At 38.0% G+C, this 25807-nt stretch overlaps 2 protein-coding genes across 5 annotated transcripts; one reads left to right on the top strand and one right to left on the bottom strand.

Moving 5' to 3' along the window:
- The first annotated feature begins 177 nt into the window (after positions 1-177).
- Positions 178-9320, top strand: tfg (trafficking from ER to golgi regulator). 2 transcript variants are annotated; one of them, XM_052565644.1, is made up of 8 exons: positions 178-344; positions 1899-2086; positions 2386-2469; positions 5427-5573; positions 6057-6206; positions 6451-6588; positions 8032-8118; positions 8490-9320. In XM_052565644.1, the coding sequence occupies exons 2-8, from the start codon at positions 1903-1905 to the stop codon at positions 8870-8872; spliced, it is 1173 nt and encodes a 390-aa protein (XP_052421604.1). In that variant the 5' UTR covers positions 178-344; positions 1899-1902; the 3' UTR covers positions 8873-9320. The 2 variants fall into 2 exon arrangements, with proteins under 2 accessions (XP_052421604.1, XP_052421605.1); XM_052565645.1 differs by having other exon boundaries at positions 198-344; positions 1902-2086.
- Positions 9321-25571, bottom strand: LOC127965083 (target of Nesh-SH3). Of its 3 annotated transcripts, XM_052565641.1 has the most exons (21): positions 25315-25571; positions 22504-22683; positions 22364-22432; positions 22062-22194; positions 21008-21189; positions 20806-20852; positions 20676-20721; positions 18219-19373; positions 17903-17971; positions 17263-17421; positions 16191-16256; positions 14827-14868; positions 14608-14733; positions 14307-14396; positions 13991-14200; positions 12974-13079; positions 12642-12721; positions 11323-11352; positions 11058-11216; positions 10850-10972; positions 9321-10761 (listed from the first exon to the last, which is right to left on the bottom strand). In XM_052565641.1, exons 1-21 carry the CDS (start codon positions 25424-25426, stop codon positions 10646-10648), a joined length of 3300 nt encoding a protein of 1099 aa, XP_052421601.1. In that variant the 5' UTR covers positions 25427-25571; the 3' UTR covers positions 9321-10645. The 3 variants fall into 3 exon arrangements, with proteins under 3 accessions (XP_052421601.1, XP_052421602.1, XP_052421603.1); XM_052565642.1 differs by lacking the exon at positions 17263-17421; XM_052565643.1 differs by lacking the exon at positions 17903-17971 and having other exon boundaries at positions 17263-17417; positions 18854-19373.
- Positions 25572-25807: the final 236 nt, after the last annotated feature.

Here is a 25807-nt window from a genome sequence, read left to right as displayed (position 1 = left end):
TATTTGGCAAACTGTATGGTTGAATGAAAGAATCAGGTACAGATAAATTCATTGAAACTTCAATTTTATGCGTTTAAATGAACATATTAATTTAATTTTTAATATATTTATATTATTTTGGTTAACAAAATGAGGTCAGACGCCATATAGGCCACCTCATGATGAGCAGTAATTAAATTTACATGACAGTGTAAGCAGTGTCCGGATAGCGCGCATGCGCGGTTGTGGTTTTGCCACGTACAGGTCGCAGTGAGGCGTTTCCGATCATCAGTCAGTCAGGCGTCGTTCAGCTAAAGTCCAGGACACACAGGCTGCTGCTGGGATTGACACGTCCAAACCACCAGGTAGAGACTCGGGGCTTCTCCTACAAACATTCACATACTTTTATATAGTCACTTAAGAGTTTTTTTTAAAGGCATCTCTAAAAATAAATCATTAACGTTAGTGGTTGGTTAGCCGGTTGTCAAGCAAACTAGCATTAGCTTAGCTTAGCTTAGCCTGTGAGAAACTAGGGCAAGCTAAAAAAAAAATCAAGAGAGACGTTTTGTACAAAACTCAGTGTTTTTAAGCCACTACGTTGCGTAATGTAATAATCGCATTTAAAACACAGACATAATTGTTGGTGTAATTCAACTGAGATTTGATCACAGTATTTAATATTGTTTTTTTTCTCGGGGAGAATTGACACGTTCAGAGCTTTATTTTGCAGGAAGTTGCTGCATCATCAGGTGAACGAGGCCTGATGAGATGATTTGAAAGGATCATTCTTTGGCAAGACATTTAAACGTCATGCTGGTGCGATGATGGAAAGTGGCCTGATGTGTGTTGTGATCCAGAAACCACATATTTTTGCTCCTCTAAACGATGTTTAATATTATTTTCTGAGTCATTACGCAGACGCTTGACAAATAAGACACGAGTAAATGCAAATGCGTTTGCCATGCATTACCAGTTTTCTTTCGAAATTTTCGTTCTTGATCCAGCGGGCAAGAAGTCAAGAGTTTCATTCACGATGGCTGTCATTAAGTTCAATATGAGATAAATACAGGTCTGTCTACATACTGCATAGTACTAGGATGAATTATGGGTAAACTAATCAGAGTAAGAGTCAAGATTCTCCTGATAAGATTGTGCCTGATTGATCACACACACTCTCAGACGGTTTGTATTTTGATCTAAATCCCCAAATGTTTCTCCCTATAATCATGCTTGAGGCCAGAGTCTGAGTTAAGAATGATTGTAGGCCATCTGCAACTGCCAAATCATCTTAGATCTCATGACCCTTAGACTTTTATCGTATGTCCCAATAATATACAGTAGCACTTGTTCGATTCGACCTCATAGATGACACATTAGACTATGGGTTTCCAAGTAAGACAAGTCATTCACTCACATATTTATATTCATAACAAAAGCATGGTAGTTAGCGCTGAGTATAGACACTCATTAAGTGACAAATATTAGATTTCATGGTTAACTGTTGTGTTGCGAGAGGAATTCTCGGTACTTCTGATAGAATAACTTAATAATTGAGCCTTCACAGATCATGTCATTGGTTTTACTCTGGTCTGTTAGCTCTGCATATGCCTACATTTAATGTTGGCCTAGTTATCACTGCTGCAGCTCTGATAGTATGTTTGGTTTCAGTTTGTTCCTGTACTATCAAATGAGATCTTATGAGCATGTGATGTATTAAATAGTGATAACTATTCTGCTACTTTAAAAGTGTAGAAAAAATTTTTTATTCAGTATTTTTAGTATTGTTGATTTAATTTAAATTTTGCTTAAAATTTTGTTTCATTTGCCATTGTACTAAATGGGGTTATAAACTCCATATTTTTAGTTTCTCTATAAATATACTAGACAATATTTTCAATAAAATTGTCCTTTATTTCCAGCAGTATGAATGGCCAGCTGGACTTGAGTGGGAAGCTGATCATTAAAGCTCAGCTGGGCGATGATATCCGCCGTATCCCCATCCACAATGAAGACATCACCTACGACGAGCTCCTGCTGATGATGCAGCGAGTCTTTCGTGGGCAGCTACAGAGCAGCGATGAAGTTGCCATCAAATATAAGGATGAAGGTCAGTTTTGGACTTCAAAGCATGCATGTATCATAAATTTACCAACTTAAAAGCTTATAGTAACTGGACACCATGCATATGTATATTTAACCATTTTTTTTTTATCAGTCATGTAGTATAAAACTATAAGATCTGTAGATGTTCTGAATAGACTCGCATAGGGGGTTTTGGTATAGATCCCATAACTCTCTTGTGATTTTACATGTGATAGTTTTATTTTGCATTCAACTGCAGCTGTTCAAGTACTCCATTCATTCTCTGGTATTCTTTTAATCATTAATATTTTTGCTCTCTTCCAGATGATGACCTTATCACCATCTTTGACAGTTCTGATTTGTCCTTTGCAATCCAGTGCAGTAGAATATTGAAGCTCACTCTTTTTGGTAAGAAATCAGCACTGGTTAAGGGTTTTCGCCTCATCCTGATGTTAAGGAATATATCTGCACAAGATACCAGAAAGGAGCATGAAATTAATGTTGTATTTCCTTGTAAAGCACTGTTTACGTGTAGCAGTATTCAAATACTAAATTATGTAATGCATAACCTGAAGTTAATCAGAGTTAAAAGTAGTCCCACCTTAAAAGTGCAATGTAGAACAACATAGTTTAAATAATTTGCTTTAAAAGGTGAAATGTGAAGCACAGCCAGTTAGGTTTCAGTTGTAAATTTTATTTCTGTTCCTCAGTTTGTAAAATACACAAGTTATTTTCTGTTATAAATGACAAGAGGCCACAGATACAGGCACAACAACGCCGTTCTCGTCAGTGCTAATCATGCCTAGAGTTCAGGTCAGTGCACATGTATAGGTTTGTGTTACCTGCAGGGAGATCATATTCCAAAAACGCTTCAGTGCTCATAGTGTCCCTTTACAGAATAACAAAAAGGTTCACAGGACTATAAGAACCAAGCAGCTCATTTGAGCAACATACCTTTTTATTGTTGGCAGCTCTGAAATATTTTATTGAACAGAATGTAGTCAAAGCCTGTAGTTGTTTTAACTCTTTTATATGGTGTTTTACATACTAAAATAAGAGGCATATCAAGTTTAAGCTTCTTGATATCTCAATGTGTCTTTGTGACCCAGAAAACAGTGTTGTTCTATAACCTTGGGGTTAAAAAGGACTCTCTGTTAAGAACATAATCCCACATCGCATGGGTGGTGTAATATTGCGGAGTTAAGCTCTTTTAATCTTAAAAATGCTGAACTTGGTAATATTTCATCCAACCAGGAGATGTCGTTTTTCTCTCGCGGGATAAACACAGCTTCAGCTCTTAGAGTCCAGTAGAGGGCACAATAGAACAAGATTTGAACCGGTAATGAGTTCATGTGTTTGGCTTTGTAAGGTTATCAGCAGGGATTTGGATTTGGAGCCAATGGAATATTCAAATCTGGTGGTGACCCCTTTAAGTGTGACTCAAGTGTCCAAATATTTGTTGGTCCACTAATGTGATTTAACATAACATGGACTTTAAACATATCTCAGTTTAACAGATGTTAACAGATGTAACGCGCTATTCCAAACAGAAAGGATATTTGTTCTCTAAAAACATACATTGACCATTCGCCTCAGATATTTGAACAAGGAAGGTTTACATAAAGAAGTGGTTCTAAACCAGGAGGCAAGAGATGATAATTTAAAATCATTTCAATTATAATGAAACAAGCAAGATATTTTGTATATTCATCTGTTTCATTTGTTTTATTTAAAGAAACCCCGGATTAATGAGGAAGTATCCTGAAAAGTAATTTAAATATATAAAAAAAAGAAAAAAAAGAAGTACATTTAACTATTAATAAGCTCTGAAATATTTTATTGGGTAGAAATTGTAAATATTAAATGAGTAAAAATCACTATCCAATAAATCACAAATTACTTTGTAAGGAAAATGTTTGGTTAAAATAAGAGGGAACACTGAAGAACATTCAGCTCCTGAAACTTTTTTTAATTTACAGAAACTGAAAGCCCATAAACTAAAAATAAGTTTTGAAAGCAAAACTAGGGCCTTTTAATTAATATTGTTGTGGACAACTGAGGGACTTGGAGTCAAAACGTTTGAGAACCACTGACTGAAGAGAAAGTTCACCCAAAACTTTACACTTAAGGTCAGTGGGATCCAGTGATTCCAATTTTTCAATCTTTTGTGTTCTGCACAAAATAAAGTCATACGGGTGAGTAAAAATGAGTGATAGCAATTTTCATTTTGGATGAACTATTCCTTTAGGATAGATTAGGTCATCTTACAGACTTTAAGTCTGCTCTAAATGACGTGAGCTGTGCTGAAAAGCCACTCTCTTTGACTGGTACATGGCACAAACAAATATTCTCAAGAGAGGAAAATCGGACCCGGTTACTTGCCATTAACGTCATGCTCTGTTCTAGCAAATTTTGGCTCACGGCGGTACATCTGCACTGCAGTGTCAGTGCCAGTTCTCAGCATGTGCCGACTACTCTTCAAATGTGTCATCTTAAATGCTGCAGAGGCTGTAGATTTGGGCTGCTTGATTCATACACTATATTACACCGTGATTTATTTATCAAATCTAGCCAAAATCAAAGGTTGCAGTCTGTGCGGATTTAACTAAATCCACTATTTATGACAATGAAAGAGCTGATTTAAGTACCAACTCAAAATACATGTGTTTCTTTTCCTAATAAAAATAAATGAATACCTTTTGGTCAAGTCTGCACTCTGCACTGTCCAAAGCCTCCCTGCTCCAGCCAGATGATGTCATGGCTTGTAGCAAATGTAGCCCTGCCCTTTGCTGGATGCTTTAACTAGTCAAAGAGAATTTTGGAAAAGATTTTAAGAGTTCAAATGTGCTGGTTAATGGTTGTATAATATCACGTGCGTGTATGCATCCCAAACGTGTGACTGGCGCCCAGAGACTGGGTTGGACGCCTGCTAGAGCTCCTGTGATCTCTGAAGAGTCTGGACTGGTTCAAGCGGCTGCCGATCTCACACATATGGACTCCGGAAAGAACATTCCTGACCCGCACACTGTGCCAAACCTCTGGATTACTTCATCATATAGACAGTCTGGCTATCTAAATGATCTAATTTTGTTGTTCACTTGTTGACATCCTGAACAGGCGAATTGGGACAAGCTTCTAGCATTGAGCTTTTATATATATTTTTTGTCCTCGTACGCGAAAAGCTCACAGCAGATTAGAACATTTTTGACGTTTAATATGCTATGATGGGGTTTGGATAAAAGAAAACATGACAAAAATAGAAAGCAAGCAGCTGGTTAGGATAAAAACTAACATGGACAGATGCATTTTGACTAGTTTGAACAAAGTTTGCGACTGCTGTCAAAATAATGTTTGTGTTTTCGCAGTGAATGGTCAGCCTCGGCCACTGGAGTCGTCTCAGGTGAAGCACCTGCGTAGAGAGCTGATCCATTTGAGGAATAAAGTCAACAGCCTGCTGGACAGCCTGGAGCCCCCCTCAGAGTCTGTCCCAGGGAGCACCAACCCAGAAACCGGTACATGAACTCTCCCAGAGCGATTCTCATGATCTTCATATCCAGTACTGTAGCCAAAGCATTTGAAGCACATAAAGTCTCTCTTTAAAGCTTATTTGGATATTTAAAGGTGGAACAGTAAAAATGATGTCATTTACACATCCTTGTATCAGTCCAAACCCACAACGACTTTATTCCTACTGTGGAACACCAAAGAAGATCTTTTGGTAAATCTTCATGCTCTTCATACAATGACCAGGGGCTGGCAAATTTCAAAAAGCAACTCAGAAATAGTCAATGTGTCAATAAGACAGTTTTATTTATTGAAAGGCATCAAAATTTACTCATCTGAATGAATGCATCCGCATTTATTGCATGGGCTTGGAACAGAATGAGGATGATGACAGTTTTCGTTCTTTTTATCTCTTTACCTCGTAAATGTTCCTTGAGAGGTGAAGACAGGCGATACTAAAGCTGTCTTGTTCTGTTGTCTCTGCGTGACAGAATGTGTGACCGAGGCAGTAGATTCAACAGTGAAGCATGCCCCTCCAGTCAGTGCTGCTAGCATGTCTGCGTTTGACCCCCTGAAGAACCAGGAAGTGGTCAACAAGAATGTCATTTCTGCATTTGGCCTGTCTGATGAACATGCCCAAGGTACCATATACATGTACATCCTTCAAAGTGCTTAGCTTTTTTTTTTCAGTCCTAGCATTAATCATTGTGATAAATTATTTGATTCAAGATACAGATCAAGCTATTTAATGGTTCAGAGCCTTCTGCTGCATTAATATAGATTTAATTTGATGTGCTGTCACAGGTGCTATTTTATGGCATCTAGTGTAACTCATCCATTCATATTTAAGATCTTGAATCCCCTTTACTCTTCCCTGTGTTCCAGTTCCAGCTGTAGCTGCCGCCGCTGCTGCAGAGGAGCGCTCTGCAACTCCAGACAGTATTGCCTCTTCATCCTCTGCTGTGGCTCCCCAGGCTCCTCCAGCGTACTCAGGGGTCCAACAGACTCCCTCTGCTATGGATGGTAAATCTACCACGAAAGTCTCAAATGGAACTTGATGTAGAGTGTGATCTAGAATGACGAGGCTTGTAAGCAGTGTGTCTTGTGTAAAGCCCACTAACAAACACGTCGAGTGACCCTGCCTAATCCTACACCTTGAAAACAGTCTATAGATACTGGCCAGTCGATTTAGAGAATGGCAGTTTTGCACATCCTTACTGCAGATGTCTCCTCCTGATGTTTACGGGAAAGAGTCCAGCGCATGAAAGATGAACAAGGAATCATGTGGCTCAGAAGTCTTTGTAGTGAATTCAGAGCATGTTGTTCTCCACTTGGCCATTAAAATATCTCCCCTCGTTTTCTTTCCAAAAAAACGCCCACGTCAGTCCAGTGGACTTGAGAAATGCAGGACGAGTCTCGATTTGGCAGGTCATGGTGCTTTGGCAGGAAGGTTACACACCTAAACTCACATGTTCTCTCACACTCGTACACAAACACAAACCCACACAAAACTTATTTGTTTGCAGCAAAAAAAATCACCTTGCAGATGTTGTCTCTTGGGAAGGTGTACAGCGGAAGAAAAATGAACCAGAATGGCCTTCAAGTCAAGAGCGTAATGTTATTCTCCACACGTCCATTGGATTTGTTTTCCTCCTCACTCTTTCCAAAGACGTTCTTCCACATAGACACGGCACACATGAGAAATTGTGCAGAGTTATTCTAGATTTGGCAGATTGTGTGGATGGTTCTCCATGGTTACATAGAGTAATGGAGCTGTGATGCTTTTCTCTGCTTTATTGTTCCCATCATAAGCTGCACAGGGACACACACACACACACACACATACACAAACGCAGCCTTTTCTCATTAGTTTCTTGGTGCGATGCACACAAACATTCATGAACTTTGGATAATCCGTTTGTGTGCTTTGTCTCAGCAAAGTCGGTTATCTTTACCCATTGTGATTTGCACAACTAGGGCTTTGTGGTCTTAAATGATTTTTTAAATCTACTATTCCAAATAAAGCATTTACATTGGTCAGACGTCTCTCCTCATCTTCAGTCAGGAGCTGTGCTCTAAGCAGATGGTCAGGCTGTCACCGGCTGCCAGCGTTTGAACGATCTATCATCTGCTCAATTTTATGTGGCTATCCTATTTGTATGTTTTCAATCAGCCTCTCTGTATTGGCTCTTTATTTGTTGATATTCCAGAGTAACATGCCAGATATCCCACATTAAATTATATTCTGACACAGAGTGAGAGAGATCAGTTCTTAATATTTATGGCCCTCTGGGGTCCCAGATATTTCGCCAATGTTTGATGATGAAACCCAGTAACAGTGGGATTTCCTTGCTAGGATCCACAAGCTGCTTGCTGATGTCCTGGATTTTTATGGGAGTTCCCTCCCTTAACAGTGTGAATCTCAATCCTGGACAAAAGCATGAATTGATGTTGTCTTAATCACAGGTCAGATGTATCAGCAGTATCAGGCTCCAGGTGGATACCCTCCATCAGCTGGACCGGCCCAGCAGCAGTATGGGATGCAGTACCCTGGTAATACTTTACTTTTACTATGAAAATAGCGTAAGATGCTGGCAAGGCATTAAATAAGAATATACTAATTGTACTCAAAAGTTTGGGATCAGTTCATATATATATATATTATAATTTTTATTATTTTAAAGATGTTTCTTCTGCTCAAAGATGCATTTATTTGATTAAAAATACAGAAAAGAACTGGATTTATTCAAATTATAAAACTTTATCATCACTTATTTTTAAAATACACTTCCTTGCACAGTAATTTCTTTAAAAAAAACAACAAAAAAAACATTTGAACGGTAGTGTATATTATTACTATATATATATATATCTCTCTCTCTTTCTCTCTCTAAAAAAATAATTAATTAAATCCTCTTTTTCAGCTGGTTATACTCAGTCCGGTGTTCCTCAGGCTCAGCCTCCTCAGCAGCAGTTTCAGAATTACCCTGCCCCTACTTCTCAGGCTGCTGGTGCTCCTGGCTCCGCCCCAGGGTTTTCCGGCCAATCACAGCCTCCTGCTCCCCAAGGACCCACCCAGTACCCACCTGGAGCATTTCCGCCTCAAAACTACACATCCCAGGCCTCTCAGCAGCCAGCTAACTACAGCCTGCCTCCAACCTCCCAGGCCACAGGGGGTTATCAGCCCCGTCCTGGATACACCCCGCCACCTGGCGCCACCCCTCCCCCTGGGGGTGCCAACCCCTATGCCCGAAACCGCCCCCCTTTTGGCCAGGGCTACACCCAGCCGGGCCCTGGCTATCGGTAAAAGGCCTTTAGTGTCCCCATAGCACCTTGCTACAAGTTTTCTGTCTCCCAACACATAAGCCCCCAAAATCTGTGTTTGTGTTTGTTGTGCTTTGCGTGATTGAATGAATGCATGTGAGAATGAGTCTGTGAGCTTGTATGTGTGTGTTTGCACACTTGGGAGACCAAATGGTGTGGGAGTGGATAGCTCGGTGTGTGTGTGTGTGTGTGCGCGTTTGCATTTTATTTTATCACGGTCTCCTCATTGGTGTTATTTTGTCATAAACCACGAGTCCGTTTAAACACTAGAAAATTATAATCAAAGTAAGTGATATTTGTTTAGTTTTCTTTACTTTTTCCAGTGTCCTGGTTTTTACTAACCCCTGACTGGCCCTCTGCAGTGAAGCCTGTCATTTCTGCATAAACTGTAACATTGTTTTCAGGAGGTGAATAAAGACTTTGAGACTGAATGATGGGATTGTTTTTCATTTCTTATTGGAATTAACATTTATCTCCGATTTAGATTTTTCTGTAACTGATCAGGATTGCATAAAAAAACAACACAAAAACTTTGTGTCAGATTCAGAAACAATTTTAAACTGTAGCCACCAACTAAAAAAAGAGATCATAAAAACTGCTTGTGCTTTTACTGGTAAGGCAGATTCATTATAAACCTTATAAAATATAACAAAGTTTCGATGTAAAAACATGTTACATAAATTCTGGCATTTAAAAGCTTTCATTGGAAATCATGAGTCACTGAACTTATGTACAAAACAATAGACTTTCTTGTTAAAAAGATCTTACATTTCTGACATTCATACATGTAATAATTAATTATTTGAAAAGCTGCATGTCTTGAACAATAGTTTATAGACTTTGAATTCCTTGTTTAGCATTGCGCTTGAGCTGTTAAAGGAATGTTTCAGGCTTAGTGCACTCAGCATGTTGTTAACAGCATCTGTGACATAATGACGATAACAGAAACATAAATTCAACTCCATTTGGAAAAAAAATAAAGCACCTCCAATGAAAGTCTATGGGGCAAAGCAGTGCACCTGAATAAACTTTAAAATACACAGTATTCCATGAAGCCAACATATTTAATTAGGATATTCACATGAGACTTGTGTACTTACTGTAGACTGTCCAATTTCTCAACCACAATGACCATATAAAGCCAGTAAACCTGGTAACTTTTGCACAATACTGGCAAGGTCCAAAAAAGGATTGTTGGCAGAAAAATCCACCTTTAGGAATTAAATGGGTAGTGCATAATCAAAAGATCATCATCCCACCAAAAGTGTTAAAAAAAATGTATAGAACATTAAAAAATTTAATTATATTTTTATAATTATACATTACATAAATTATATTTCTATAATACAAATATAATTTGTGTTAGTAAAAATATTTTTTTTCTGTGATGACAATGTTATAGATGCTGGCATGCCTCGTTTTGAACCAGGAACATTCCTTTAAGTTGGCCGTGTTCACTTTAGTTTCAGTGGCATATTTAACACTTTGATAAATAATATACACATTCATTTGCTTTTAAGGGAGCCTGCTTCCCTAAATATTCTCTAGATTTAATCTTCTTAATTGCAACAAGAACATTCATTCAGCTCTCTGTACGTTTGCTGCACTACTTATATATATAAATAATTCTATATGTGCCCGATACCTGAAAATACATATACATACTTCCAAGAAATCATTCTCTCTACACAAACATCCCATAAAAAGACAGCGGATGTCGCTTATCCATCACATCTTCCATCTGCTCCTCAGGGTCCTACCACTTCCCAGGAATGGGTATCCCACACTCATACCAGGCCACGTAGTTGATCATGGAATTTCCTCCGATGTCTCCAAACTTGACAGGCTCTTGACGCATGGCCCGGTAGTAGCCTTGATCAGACAGGAGAAGAAATTGTTACATCTTGCATACTAGTGTTAGACTTGTTTTTGGTCAATAAAACCTGTTTTTGTTAGAAACCTTTTCTGGGTGGTAACTGATTTGGTGAAAGAGGACCACCAGTTCGTCCGTCCAGGAATGAGTCAACAAACTGGCAGTGATCCTCTCCATACCCAGTCTGATCTCCTATGCTGTAGAACTTCCCTGGAGATAGAAAAGTATAATAAGAAGTAACTCAGAGATTAAATGGCGGAAATATCAGTCGAGTTGGTAAATGGTTAATACGGACCTTTGAGAGAGTCGCTCAGGTAGATCTTGTATCTAAGAGAGTTGCACAACTGGATACCCACAAACTTGCGGTACCAGGTCCGCTTTATGAACTGCTGCCCATTGCACTCGGAGTACGAGTCAGACTTAAATGGAAACGATGACCAGATGGCAGTTTTACCTATGAGAGCCAATATAAATTATTAGACCCACATGTACAGTTGGTATAGGCATATTGTGTCTTTCTGCTTTATATATTGCATGCTTGAGGTGACTGGCGCTCTTACCGGTTTGGACCTCACTCACACGAGGATCAGCTGAAATGCAGAAGAACATGATGTCACTGCAACTTAATGCACTGTTGATGTGACATTTTGGGGCCAGTAAGATTTTGTTTCTGTTTTTAAAAGAAGTGTCTTACGCTCACCAAGGCTGGATTTTTATTCTCCCATCAAAAACAGTAAAAACAACAGTAAAAAAAAAGAAAAGAAAAAGTTTACTCCTTAATATATTTGTGGAAACTGTGAAGCATTTTTTCAGGATTCCTTGATAAATAGGAAAAAAAAAGCTTTAATGCATCAATGATACATGAAAGTATTAATCTCTTTAAATATCAAAAATCTTACTCACCCCAAACTTTTGAACATAGTGTATATGCAAATGTCTAAACGTTAATGAAATAAACCATTTTATCATACCTGCTATGAAACTATACATACATAAATTAGGCTGATCCAAACATAGCTGTCAAAGGTAAACACAAGCCAGACAATATGCCATTCAGGTAATTATTATAACACTCAATGCCTGAATATAATAAAACAGCATGGTTTTCGATTTAAGTGATTAAAAATCCAAAGCCCCAAGAAATTCCCTTGAGTTGTCCTCACTATCATGATGTACATTTTTCCAGAGCTTGTGTCAGATATCCTCATGGTTATTATTATTTTCTGGCAGTCTATCAGGGCCCCTTTACCTACGGTAAACGGGTGCAATGGACCCAGAAGAGTGAACACGTTGGAACTATTAGTTGAACAATAGCCACATTACTCTCACTGCTGACAGTTATGTTTATATGCTAATTATACATATACATTACAGTAAACGTTCATTGCCAGTTACACACACCTGAGCTTGATGTCTCATTCTTAAGTTACCTGGGCCTGCAGGACTCTGCTATCATATGAGTGCCAGTTTCTTTCAATTGTTCAGTGATGCCAAACATAATTGGTTTTCACGCAGCTTGTGACTAATCACAATGCTTTGGAATGTTTTGAAGCATGAATGAGATTTAAGTGGAGACTGATTTATGCTTGGGTCTGTTTTTCACACAAGGCTCTTGTATGGCTTTAGATGATTTTATACATAAGTGCAAAACCAAAAGTAAAAACCATTAAAGCTTTCTCTTGTTGATACAATTGGCCCAGAGACACTTCTGGAACAAACAGAGCTCAGATTCACTGCATGAGCCAAATGATTTCACAATGACCTCGCTCATACCAGATTGTGGTTTCAGATCTGGGACTTTTAGCTGTGACTCTTACACATGTTCTGAACATCACAATGTATTCATAATGAATCCATTTAGCTTTTCTTTTCCGCTTACCTGACTCAGTACTGAAGATGACCGGTTCACTGGCTGGGCCAGAACCCAATTCATTCTTGGGTGTAACTTTGAACTCATAACTACAAGACAAAATAGAGATGATAATTCTAAACAGTGTTATGTTGATCAGACAACCAAACATTACTAATCAGATGTATTTTCTTGTAACAAACTTTCTTGGAACTTTACAGCCCCACAGTGAAAACAGCTTCATAACAGCACTAAACAATATGCTATGTTTAATAAGTTGTCTGCAAGGGCAGGGACATGAGTTAGTGTGTAGCTATTAGCTTAATTTAATAACTATTGAAGTCAATGACATTTTCTCGTACCTGCTCTCTGGTTTCAGGTTCTCCACAGCTGTATGTGTTTGATTTGTTGTCTGGACAGACACTTCTTTTCCATGCGGACCCTTGGTGGAGGAAATTACCTCATATTCTATCGATACAACAGAAACATGAATTTGTTGTTTAAAATTTATTGTTGTTTAGAATCTCAAAGGAGATTCCGAGAATGTGTGAGCTGCTTTATTCTATTCAATGGACTATTACTGGTGTTTTCAATACGATTTTGGGGATAAGTAAGTAAATACTGTCAGCAAGTAAGTAAATATATGAATAAAAACACTACTGTTCAAAAGTTTTGGGTAGTTTTATTTTTTACTTTTCTAATTATTTAAAATTAAGAGGCTTCTTTCAAAAACATTAAAATATCAAACTTTTCTTCTTTATTTTCTTCGTTTCTTCTTTTTTTCTTCTTTAGATTTTTCATAAAATCTCCTTTATTGCATGGAAGAAAGTAATACAGGTTTGTGATGACCTAATTTTGGAATGAGCAAATAATGGCCATTTTCATTAATTTATATCGTATATCTTCTTAAACCCAACTAAAGTAAGAATAACCAAAGTTCTCTCAAGGCAAGCCAGTTCACTTGGCGGCCATCTTTCTTGGCTGCTATTTTCTATGCAGGTAATTGACATAAAGCATAACTTCTATCAGCTGGAATGGAGAAGGATGAAAAATCTGTTAAGATTTGTCAGAAGAACTTTTCAAAGTCATATTTCAAATTAGCAATAAAGTCTGACAACAATGGTATCATAAATTTAGCTTCTTAAGCTCAAACCAATGCTAAAACCCAATATTTTTCAGGCTTGCCCAGCTAATGCACATTCCAGAGGTAAAAAAAACAGACTTCACATCCATCAAAAAGGCAGTTGGCTCTTTCTTTCCAACAGCTGCCATATTGGGCATGGCAAATTTTCCCATTCATTTCTCAAGCTGTCCATCACCTCCTTCAGTACTGTGACTAGTTTTAGGCAGCAAAGACAGTAAACAAATGCTCTGTCTACCTGTGGTCTCATTGTCTGATTTGTCCCAGTCAAGGATGATAAAGGAGGGGCATCCTTCCACTGTGACCACAGTAAGGTTGGTTGGAGGGGTCTTGGGTGGGCCAGTGACATTCAAGTATCCGATCTCCTCATCAGGAAAGGCGCTGAGAGAGCTAGTGACAGAGCACGGCTCCTCCGGACGTTTGTCGGTTCTGTAGATCACGTGAGGTGCTGAAAATAGAAGACAGCCAATCAGAGATCCACCACAGATCAGACATAGTTCTGTCTGACAGTGCTGTACATCCAAAATATTAATGCTTTTAGCACATATTCTTACCAATGAATCGTTTCTTCCCCGTGGCATCCACCTCAGAGAGGGGATGCGATCTGAATACAGAGGAGTTGTCACTGGTGTCAAAACGACTCCCTATGATTCAAAGGCAAAGATTAAATGCCACAACACCAGAAATTCAAGACTTCAACTACTCTTTTTTAATTGCTAGAGACACCAATTCTCTCATTCTCAACAGATTGTCTAGCATGTTTCCAGAACTTTAGAAGAAATATGCACAGAAACACTCTCGTGTTGTATTCATCATAGTTCTTGTGCAAATGAAATAACTTGCATTAGAGCATACCCTCAAAAACAGAATGTGGTGTTGTTGTCGACAATGGCCGTTGTTTGGCTGGTCTTTCAGTAGTGGGTGGAGCTAGAGGTTTTAAATCTGGTACTGGGTCCTTCTGCTTAAGATTAATAATGTTTCCTAAAAGTTAACATGGAAAATGTTTCATTAATTGGCAAGAAACACATGCATGTCCAACAAGACTGTCACCACATGGACTGTCAGGGTCCTCACCATTTTTTAGAGTCTCTGAGGCCTGGTTCGTCTTTCTGTTCTCTATAAAAGAAGGCGGCAGATTAGTAGGAGATACAGGCTAGTTGTTTGTGGTTAATCAAGTCACTGAAAAGTTTGACCATAATAATAATAATAATAAAAAAACATTAAAACAAATTAAATTAGGCTGTAGCTAAAATTAATCTGAATAGAAACACAGCTGGAGTTACTATGGACTGTTAAAAAGTTCAAAGTAAGACTTTTTTTCTTTTAATTTTGTTTTCACTTTTAAAAATATGATCAGCATAAAGAAACAGCTATTTCACATTATTATTTAAAAAAAAAAACACTGCACACTGACTATAATTTAGAAGTGAAGGTAAAGTTTGTTTTGCATAACATTCACATGGTTGGAATTAAAAAAAAAATAATGCATGACATCAGGTTAATTTCCGCACAGTCAGAGTATTGTGGGAGCCAAATGGGATCTTTTAATGCTGTCCAGACTCTTAGGACTGCGGCTTCTCCAAGAACAGCTCTGAGGGACCAATGCTATGATGGAGTTCAGAACTAAACATCTATAATTCTGGATATTCACTCAAAATAGAAGTGTGGGATAATATTGACCAAAGCCTGTCAATGAATCAATTTCCAAACGTAATTATTTCCAACAGCCATCTTTCTAATGGTCTATTATTCCAATATGCGATTCGTAAAAAATTCCAGATCATTTTCAGTTACCTAAGTTAGTATGAATAGAAGGTTTTTAAGAAAAATTATATGAAGATCAGTTTCACATTTTCCTCAAGCAATCATATGTCTGCCAAATGTGTTCAATCAGACTTTCTAATATGAGTCGGATTAGATGGACGGGATGAGAAATTGGGTAAGGACAGAGTGGCTTGATTCTCTATTATTCAGTTTCAATGTTGTTTTTAGTTGGGAGAGGCTGATGGAGAAAGTGAGAGAGGGTCCTGGGTTCTCATCAATGGCTGATCTGTCATGCTTTTCCAAAGAATCCTAAGCTCTGAAAATCCATCATGACATGAACAGCACATAAATATTTTTATTTGGCCTAGAATGGTCATGAAATCCAGCTGCAAGGGAATTGTTCTTTAGACAGGAGATGTTTTCTACCAAACAGGCATATCTATCTCAGACCTCATGTTAAAACTGAATCCAAACAAACAGTATGCACAATTGGATTCACAGATTTCTGGGACAGGGAGCACAAAATCACTCGATAAACTAAAGAGCACAACACCAGGCTATACAACTACAGTAACATCACATTGATTGTAAGGGAAATATGATATTGCAACCGTCATATGAGATAAAATTAAGATAACCTGTAAGATGCATTAAAGATCCATAAAGGGATTTACCAATTTGCTCTCTGGTTCTTTTTGGAAATTTGGACCCCAAAAGTCGATGTTGATTACCACCGCGCGCTGTGATGATAGAAAAAAATTAATTCTGTCATTAAATGTTAACACTGAAGGGACATGACAAAAAAAGCACATCATAAACAAAAATATAAATACAATAATGTTTGAAATGGACCATATTTGATAGATATTAGAGTAAGAGATTAGATGTGAAAAAGAGGACTTATATGACAAAAAAAAAAGTTGAACTGTATAGTTTGAGCAGTAATATGAGGTGTCACAGGTGTCATCAGCTGTTGTGCAGAATTAAATGAAAGCGTGAAGAGGATAAGATGAGAAACAGACTTTTGGCAGAAAGAGGTAGATTGTGTGTTTGTCTTTTCCCTGCAGATAACACGTGAATCTTGTCAACAGGTCCGAAGAGTCCTTTAAATAAATTAATTTAAAACCCACCCGAGAAACCATGTGCAAAGAAGAATGTCCATATACAATATATACTGTACATAAGCCTATGCACTCATAACAAACAAACATACTCAGTAAAGTTTATACATAGGGAGCATAATTACATTTTTGCCATGTCTAAGAATGCCTGGTTAACTGAGAATGTTAAATAATTTCTGTACATAAGCATTTGTTTTGCAATGTACTGATTTATGAAGCAAAAATATCAGAATCAAAATAATATAGAAACAAATGAATGGATAAATATGGATTTATTACTTAAATGCCCCAAATTAAAATATATACACAGTGCAGTAATCTAAAAATATATTATATATATATATATATATATATATTTTTTTTTTTTTTTGCAACATTACAGTGTTCACTACAGCTGAACTTACAAGCTTCATTCATGCGGTGTGAAACAGCCCCAGTGCTACACATTTATGAATTTGCACACTACATAACATTTAAAAAGTGTAATAAAACAGTTAGACAGACAGATTGAATGAATAAATGAAAGTAAGGACGGTTGGATACATTACTGGAAGCATGAAAGGTAGGCTGAAAAAAAGCAGAAAAATGATGTCTGTGTCAGTGTGAAGACCTCAAAAAATGTTACCCTTATTACTGTTGCCAGTTGAGTTATGATACACAGATTGTGTCCTGGAAAACTTTGTATGGGGAACTGGAGGGACACGACTGTGAGACCTTGATCTATGTGTAGCATTTCGTGCCGAGAGGTTGGACACAGAAGAAGAGTTGCGGAACATACCCCTGCCTAGATAAACACAAACACAGTCAGCAATGGGAAGGAGACAATGATTAAAGATTATGGCAACAGATCTGTTGGCTGACTGGATGGGGATGAGTCTGGGAAGCTCTCAAAAGAGCACCAGCTATCCAGAAACAGGAGCCAACAGATCTAGAAGAGAAGATGGTGGAAATGGTGTGAGTAGCATTATGACAGTGCAAGTGTTGAACATTAAGAGTGGATGAAGAAGTCAGACACTTGAGGTGAATGAATGACAATGTGAGAACTGGTGCTCTTGGTGATGGTTTAAAGACAATTGGGGGCTGTTTCAGTGCTAGTCAAGTGATAATGGCATTGCCCAGCAGGATGACGTTTGGAAGTGGTGGTGATGTTTGGTGGTCATAATCACGACGCCACTGTGTGCAATGAAGATTTATGTGGTTAATATGCGGACAGGGGACAAACAGCACATTTAGGAGAAAAAATAAAATGGAGCTGATATCATTACCCTCATTCCTACTGGCCACCTCATTTGTAAGTGTTGGCTGTGACAGTAGCTCCTTTGGCTGGGAAATAGCTGACATACAGAGGCAGAAGATATTGTAATGATAATGTTCTCAGAAGATCCCTGCCCAATACCTTTTAGGCTGTCTAGATTATCCATGACTGTTAAAGGAATATCTGGCACCAGTTATTAAAAAAATGGCATAACAATGAATGAAAAACATGAAAGAACTTTTAAACCGGGTTTTTTTTTTTTTTTTTTTTTAGTTTAGAAACTAGCCTGTTTCTAAATCATACTGTATGACTAGGGGAGAAGTTACCCGCTGGTCGACTTGGATGACGTGTCCCCACTGTTACCCTCTCCGCCACCGGTGAGTTTTGAATGGCATCGGATTTGGTGAAAGCTGTTTCAGGGGTAAGGTTTAGTAGGTTTTTTGGGGTACCTGGCAACCATTCTTCAGGGGTAGATTGTCGATTTACAACTTGGGAGTCTGTTTTTGGGTTGTATTTATCAGTGCTAGCTTGCTGTTTATTGGTGCTGGGTCTGTTAGTGGTGCTGGGTCTGGGCTGGTACCAAAAGGTTATGGGTAGATATGTAGTATGTGGTGTCAGTTCCTGTATGTTCTCAGTAAGAGGTGGGTTTTTAGTTGTGGGGACATGGGATGTAGAATATTCCTCAAGGATGGATGGATTGGTGCTAAATACTGGATGCTTGCTAACTTCGGTTTTCAGCTGTGATACTAATACATCTGTTTGTTGTTCTGTTACTAAGACACTATTTGCTAAAGTAGTGGGTGAAGTCAAAGCTGTGTTTGTCAATGAATGGCTATTTATGGACCAATCCTGTGTTGTTGGTGGTGGTTTGGTGTTTGGCTGTTCAGAATGTGCGATTGTGCTGGAGTGGTAGTGAGAAGTGGTTTCTGTAAAATAAGTGTGAGTGGTTGGGTGTTTGGACGTGCCTCGTGAATTCTTGGTTGTGCTCAGTCGATGCAGCCTGGTGCTGGGCTGAACTTTTCTTGTAGGGATACTGTCTTGTTTCTTAGTTGAGTGAGGATGTTCCTGGACAGTGCTTGTGGTGCTTTGTTGGGTTTGTTGAATTGGTGGTTTGGTTGTAGGTGGATTAGGGGTAGATGTTTCACCTAAATGTTGTGGGGATGTATTCAGCAGCAGTTTGGCTGTATTTGGTTGAGCTTTGACTGAGATTTGCATTTCGCTGGTATATTGTTGGATTGTAGTGGTTGGTTGTTGGGTTGTGGAAGGTTGTGGCTGAGATGTTGTAGGTTGTTGTGGGGTTATGCTAGTATGTTGCTCTGTGAGAAGATCTGCTTGGGTTGTACTGGGATGACTGGTGGGGTTTCGAGGCCGAACTGTGCTTGTGGTCGTTGGCGTGGACAGAATGATAGATGTGTGAGAGGAAGGAAGGGCCTCGGTCGAGGTAGGTGGATTGTCAGGAACTGTGCTGGGATTTTCTTCCCCTGTTGATGAAATTGTAGAAAAAGACATTTTCTATCACAGACATTCAATGAAAATGGCACACACTGGAAAAGAACAGAAATAAAAAGGCATTGATTTCAGTTTGTTGATAATGAGACATATACTTTAGCTCTGGTGTCACAGAAGTTAATGGGACATTTCAAGGTTTGAATAAAATCCCATACCAGGAATTAATTTGTATTGAAGAAAAGTGAAAAGTGATTTCAAATGTTTCATAAGCATATGTTTTTCCCTCCAACAGTTCCTCCAGCTTGTGTGCCTTTCAGAAAATTCACATATGGTAAATATTATTATGATACACATGAAGGACATTTATATGGAATTTCTCTTGAAAATGACTGTGACAGGAGACCTTCTACATGTGCAGTATGAGCGGTTCAATTTAAAACAGTTTAGGTCACAGACATAAAACAGAAGAATCGTTTAGTCTGTTTTACATAGATGGATAATTAATTTTATTAAAATCAGGTGTCCTTGTTTTGTTTAGTGTTTAAAGATGTCTAAACATTTAAAGCTGGAAACTTAGCAAAAAAAATTGTCATTTTAGTTAATAATGTCGATTCAGGCTCTCTATTTTATGAAGAAAACCAGATGTGTTTGATGTGTGCGGTCGTAAAAAAAACGATTAATTGTTTTCTATCTAGAGAAAGGTAGAAATGTGGCTTTGTCATATGCAAGAAGTGTTTTGAAAGTATATGGGAGAAAATAGTTCAAAGTTTAGTAAGAGACAATGAGTATGTTCAGAATGGCAAACTAATAGCAAACTTATACTATTTTTGAAGTTTGCATATGTATACAGTACATATCTTAATTTTTACATTTTAATTAATATTATTAAGTAGACATTTTTACAACAAATCAATAAGAATGCAATATAACCACATTTAATTAAGAGATGACTGGAGGTCTATATACTAAAATGTGTATGTTGCTAATGTTGCAATAAAAGCAGCACACAAGTTTTTCAAATGTTGCATACTGTTTTACATGCAACTTAAAAAAATAGTAAGCAGTATGCAGTGAATTCTGTTCAGTATGTGGTGTGCATTATGCTTGCATTCCATTCTGCTAATGTAATATTTTGCTTGGCTTGAAAGGTGAGAGAATGACATTAACCTGATGTTTTGCTTGGCTTTGGAAGGCTAGGGGATTTGAATAGAGGGGCTTCTCTGGTCGGGTTAATGTTGTTTAAGACTAGAAAGTGGCTGGAAAAGTCATTAAATATTTGATATTCATTATTACTACCAGTGACTGTGTTTAGGAAGGAAAAATATGTCTTTTACCTGGCACTGGTGGCAAGAATGTTTGCTGGCTTTCTAAGACTGGCTTCTGTTTAGAAAGCAATATCGAAATTAAATAAAAGATCAAGCAAGAATACAAAAGTGTTGTTCTTAAACTCAGTTATTTACTCACCTTAGGCTTTGCCTGGGTTGGTTCCGGAAATTGCTCTATTATTTGATCTGTGAGGGAAATATAAATAAAGTTTTGTAATTGAATATCAGTTGAATATCAGTTTTGTGTCAGATATTCATTCTAAACATCCATAGGAGAAAACAAACAAGACAGTTGTTAACTATGACTCGTTGCTAAATGAATGATTTGTAGTGGGACGCACCAGCTGTGTGATGGTTGACGGGCGGACTCCAGACTCCACTGTTTGTGTCGGTGTCTGCCCGGACCTCAAACTCATACAGAGCATCTGGTTTGAGGTTGTCAATGACTGTGCTGGTGGATGGACAGGTCTGGTAGTTCCAAGTATTTCTGGGTTCCTTCTCTCTGTAGCGCACTGTGAACTGTCTGAAAGGAGACAAAACGGCAAACCAGAATCTATAAACTAGATTTAGAATGGCAGTCAAATCACGAAAAATAGATATCTGGTTTGAATAACTCACACCTGTAGGTATTATATCAGCATGATACGGCACTAATTGGCTAAACTCAGATATTATTTATGCGTACAGATGCCCCCGCCTACCCTTTTTTTCATTTTTCCAGCATCTCTCTCTCCTTCTGGCATTTATAAGGTTTTTATGGGTCATAGTGATCAAATTAGTTGTTTTGTAGAGGGCTGAGGTCAAGCTTTCCACTAACATGTCCAAGGACAGTGTGTGTGGGTCACATTGTGCCTACACTGCAGGGACCACATGTTCCCACAAGGACAGTAAAAACTAAAATTAGCTGCATAGCAGCGATCATCCAACAGTCTCCATAAGCAAAAATTACTTCATAAGGTAAACAAAAATATAAACATGCAGGATATCATTAGTTCAGAAAAAAGAAACAATATGTGGAAAACCCCAACAATGATATAAAAATAAATGTGTATTCGTCTGTGCATACATACACACCCAAATTATTTTTTCCACCCAAACATCTGTTCATTTTATTACTGTGTTTTACTGTTTCCTTTTTCTTTTCTTTTTCACTTTTCCTAATACTGTTCAGTTCATTAAAGTCTGTTTTTCTGTCTATAAATGTGTGTGATCAGAGTGTCTGGTAGTTTCTGGAACACATGAGCATCTGCACACATGATCCTGTACCTGCTCTGTGTCTTCTGTCAGTGTAATAATCGCACATCTTGAGAGAACGTCAACAACACGCTGATTCAGTCCAGATTAACACCCACACAGTACATGGATTTGGAGAAATAGACACATTAGGGCACATACCCTTCATCAAAACAGTCTTCCAGAACGGTATCCATGAAGGGGCTGGTCAGTAGTGTCCCCCAGGACAGCAGCACTGAGGACTCTGTTACCGAGCCAATCACAATGTTCAACGGTTTCTCTAGATCCACTTTTCCTGGAGATCACAAGTCAGAAATCAGCGAAAAATTCAATACACAGTTTTAACTGCTATTAAATCTCACAATTAATTACAAAGAAATGGCAAGTAACACACTGAATTCAATGTGTGTCCAGAGACTTTTCAGGATCAGTGTATATACACAGATCTAATTTCATTTGCTTACCTGCGCACTTTTTCTTAGGTTCCTCAGGATTCTTCGACTGTACCGCAATCAGATATTTGGGCTCAGCATCTAGAAAACAGAGAAGAAACTGTTAAATAAACAACAACTCTATGAAAGAAGGCTAGAAATAAAGACAGCACCTATCTCAGTCTCATAGGGCTGTCCATCCTCGGGTAGCTGGATAAATTGTTTGGAGAACATGGTGCTGCCATAGCCCAGGATATATCCCTCCAGTCTGGTGTCCTCATGGGGCCGGATGAACTTCAATACAATGGTGTCTCCAACAGCGCTGATACGCACTCGCATGTTTTGTCTTTGCACTGGAATTCAAATACACAGGAAAAGTGATCTCAGAATCATGACTGCAGCTATGGATATTAGAAGTCATGTGACTGATCTACAAGAGATTTGGAATAACAATCAGTCCAGAGTCACATTTTCCTTTCTGAAAGCTACACTTCTACAGTCTAAACGAAAGTAATTTGGTCATGCACCCATGCACTTGCCAGCAGCAAACATCACGTTCTGCCGTTATAATTACCTAGTTTTGCGAACTATGACAACAAAACACAAACACGTAAAAGAATCCCTTTGTGAGACCCCTGTGGTTTGTTTCTCATAAATGTGTGCGTTTGCCGTTTCTGAAGAGTGAATGATGAAACAGTGTCCCATGCCAGAGAAAGCTGTTTCTGCTTGAGGGAAACCCCTGGCATTGAGCACTGAGCTCCAGATCACACAAACAGCCCATTTATTACATCAGAGCTGGTTTCTGTATGACTCCCAGAGGAATCAGAAGATAAACTGCTGTGTTACAGAGATGTGTCAGAAATCATGTGTGGATGTAACGTGAGAAAACGCTTGTTGCATGCGTGTTTGTTTACGGTTAAACATAGTCACCCAGTGAATCTGACACTTTGAGAACAAATGACATTTCCTGCTTCTCGCATTTTTCGCCTTTAGATTTTCAGAAGAGATCTGCAATCAAAAGTCTGAGATTTTAGTAAGAGCTTAAATCATTGTAAAACCTTAAATTACAATTATCGGAGATGCAGTTAAGACTCTCCTAAAAGACTATATGTTCAATAAGACATTACAAGTCATTTTAAATAACTTGTTTTCTGTTTTAATATATTTTACTTGAAACACTGCTATTGCTCCAATCTTCTTTGTCACATTTTTTGACAGTTGTTCTGCTCAATATTTTTTGTGGAAATCATGAAATATTTCTCAGGATATTGTTATCAATAGGATTTCAAAAGATTGTATTTTTATTTTTATTTTTAATGATCTAATGGAAATTGAAAGTCTTTACTGTCACTATTGAGAAGTTTAATGCATCCTTTCTGAATGAAACAATTAATTTCTTAAACTAAAAATGTTCATTAAAGGTATTTCATAAGAAACATCTGAAACAAAGTTAGCAAAATGAAATGGCATTTTTTACTCATTTTACTTCCATAAAATGATGTATTTCTAAATAAACGGATCGTGGAAAGTAGGTGTTCCATACTAGAATGGAGAAAATTTTTAATTCAAGATCTTATCATCTCAAGGGCTCATCAGCAAAACCCGCATTCATTGTCTGCATCCATATCTGAGAAGAACATTTTTTTTAACTGAGACTGAGACAAAGTTGAAGTTCAAGTTGGTTTGAGAAAGGGAATAGTAACTTAAAACAATGCCTAAATAACACAAAAGCCTACTTGTAGTAATTTAAGTGGCAAAATATTTTACATTTTGTTGAAAGTTACAAAATACGAAATCATTTTCCTTTAACGAAACATGCACTGTGTAACCAGGAATGTGTATTAAAATGCGTGAAATCTGAATTTACGACTTAAATCTCCTGAACCATGAAGCAGCAACCTCTGAGAAAAACACATTTCCTCTGGGAGAGTGTGTGCAACACATGACAATGAAGAACTGATAAACAGTGGTTTCCATGAGAACTAAGGATTTAGAGATGATCAATGGCCGAACAGATGGGTGGCCTGGGATAAATTAGTCAAGGCTGAGGTGTGTTACAATAAGACAGTGTCACAGGATGAAGAGGTCATTGCTTAGTGGCAGTTGTGCAGTTGATGCTTACTTCTTTCTGTATAGGCTTTATGTCAGTTTGCACAACTAGGGTCAACTCTTACATGCACCTTACACGTGACACAGGAGAAGTGTGGCCAAAACAAATCCAGGCACAGGCACATTAAATACAGACTCAGTGTGTGAAGTCATTTTTGATACTGCACACTAAAGCAACATTAAAATAAACTAAATTAATCCACATTTAACCAACGTCCGTGCAACATACTCACTTCAGAGATTCGAGTTTTAACAGGAAACAGATAATAAACCCACACAAACAGACCTGCCTCCTGATGTGACCTTGTATTTGCTGCCAATGAAGTCATCAACACACACACACACACACACACACACAATATTTGTTTTGCAATTTCAACAGAACCCATTACTGACATCCAATAAAAATCCATTTTAATGACCCGTGAGGCTTTCGAAATATTGTTGTTGATATAATACCAATTATTTACTGCGTAATCATAAACATCACTAATGAATTCTTTTAATGCACTCTTCAAAATGGTCACAATTCCAGCAAATATTTTCACTATCCCTACCCCAAAAAAGAAAACAGGTATAAATATTATGTTTATCTGTATATACAGCATCCTTTAACCGGCACCATCCACAGCATACCAGACTAATGACTTCAATAGTATTGCATTACAATAGGCATACTGCATGCAGGATTTTGCTTTTGCATATAATTATTTTCATAAGTTGCATGCATATGGGTTGGAACTACACCTAGAAAGAACTAAAACTGTCAAGTGATATATATCGGCAGTCAGATTTGCACATAAATATTCATGATTGAATATTTATGATCCTAGAACATATCTAGAATCTAAGATTGAATTGGTTTGTGTTGGTACCTTTCATGCTGGTTACGGAGGTCAGTCTCAGCAGCAAGATCTCGCTGAGGAAGAGGAGGAGGAAGGCTCGCATGTTGTCCTTTTTTCTCAGAGAAAACAATACAGAGCTCATATATTCCACTCACACCTCTTCTATCTAAATGTCTACAGTTGTTCTTTCTTGATTCATATGTGTTCTCCTTGTCCTTTAAAGTGACTTCAGATCAGGTGTCAATGCACACTGTGTGTGAGAGAAACTGTGTTTGGAAATGGGTGTGTGATTGTATGACCATCTACTCTGGATTATTAACAAGAAGGAGGGACCCTATGATGTCACACTGTAGTTGTTAAGCCTTTGGCTTATCTCTCTCTCTCTCTCTTTCTCTCTCTCTCTCTCTCTCTCTCTCTCTCACTACACCATTCCAGCACACTTTATTTCTTCTTAAGATAAATCGTTTCTTCTGCCTCACTTCGGAGTTTGGGATCAATTTTGGGACAACAGTATTTGGGACCC

Source organism: Carassius gibelio, chromosome B9 (genome assembly GCF_023724105.1).
Source record: "Carassius gibelio isolate Cgi1373 ecotype wild population from Czech Republic chromosome B9, carGib1.2-hapl.c, whole genome shotgun sequence".
Lineage (NCBI taxonomy): Eukaryota > Metazoa > Chordata > Actinopteri > Cypriniformes > Cyprinidae > Carassius > Carassius gibelio.
This window is presented reverse-complemented; position numbering and strand designations above follow the sequence as displayed.

Bases quoted from the DNA above. Each gene is read 5' to 3' on its own strand.
- tfg (XM_052565644.1), top strand. From the start codon at position 1,903: ATGAATGGCCAGCTGGACTTGAGTGGGAAGCTGATCATTAAAGCTCAG. The intron at 6,207-6,450 runs GTACCATATACA...CCTGTGTTCCAG, and splicing joins GTCTGATGAACATGCCCAAG to TTCCAGCTGTAGCTGCCGCC. The intron at 6,589-8,031 runs GTAAATCTACCA...TCTTAATCACAG, and splicing joins GACTCCCTCTGCTATGGATG to GTCAGATGTATCAGCAGTAT.
- LOC127965083 (XM_052565641.1), bottom strand. From the start codon at position 25,426: ATGAGCTCTGTATTGTTTTCTCTGAGAAAAAAGGACAACATGCGAGCC. The intron at 12,722-12,973 runs GTACGAGAAAAT...TTTGTCTTGTAG, and splicing joins AACCTGAAACCAGAGAGCAG to TTATGAGTTCAAAGTTACAC. The intron at 10,973-11,057 runs GTCCGTATTAAC...TTCTATCTCCAG, and splicing joins CCTGAGCGACTCTCTCAAAG to GGAAGTTCTACAGCATAGGA.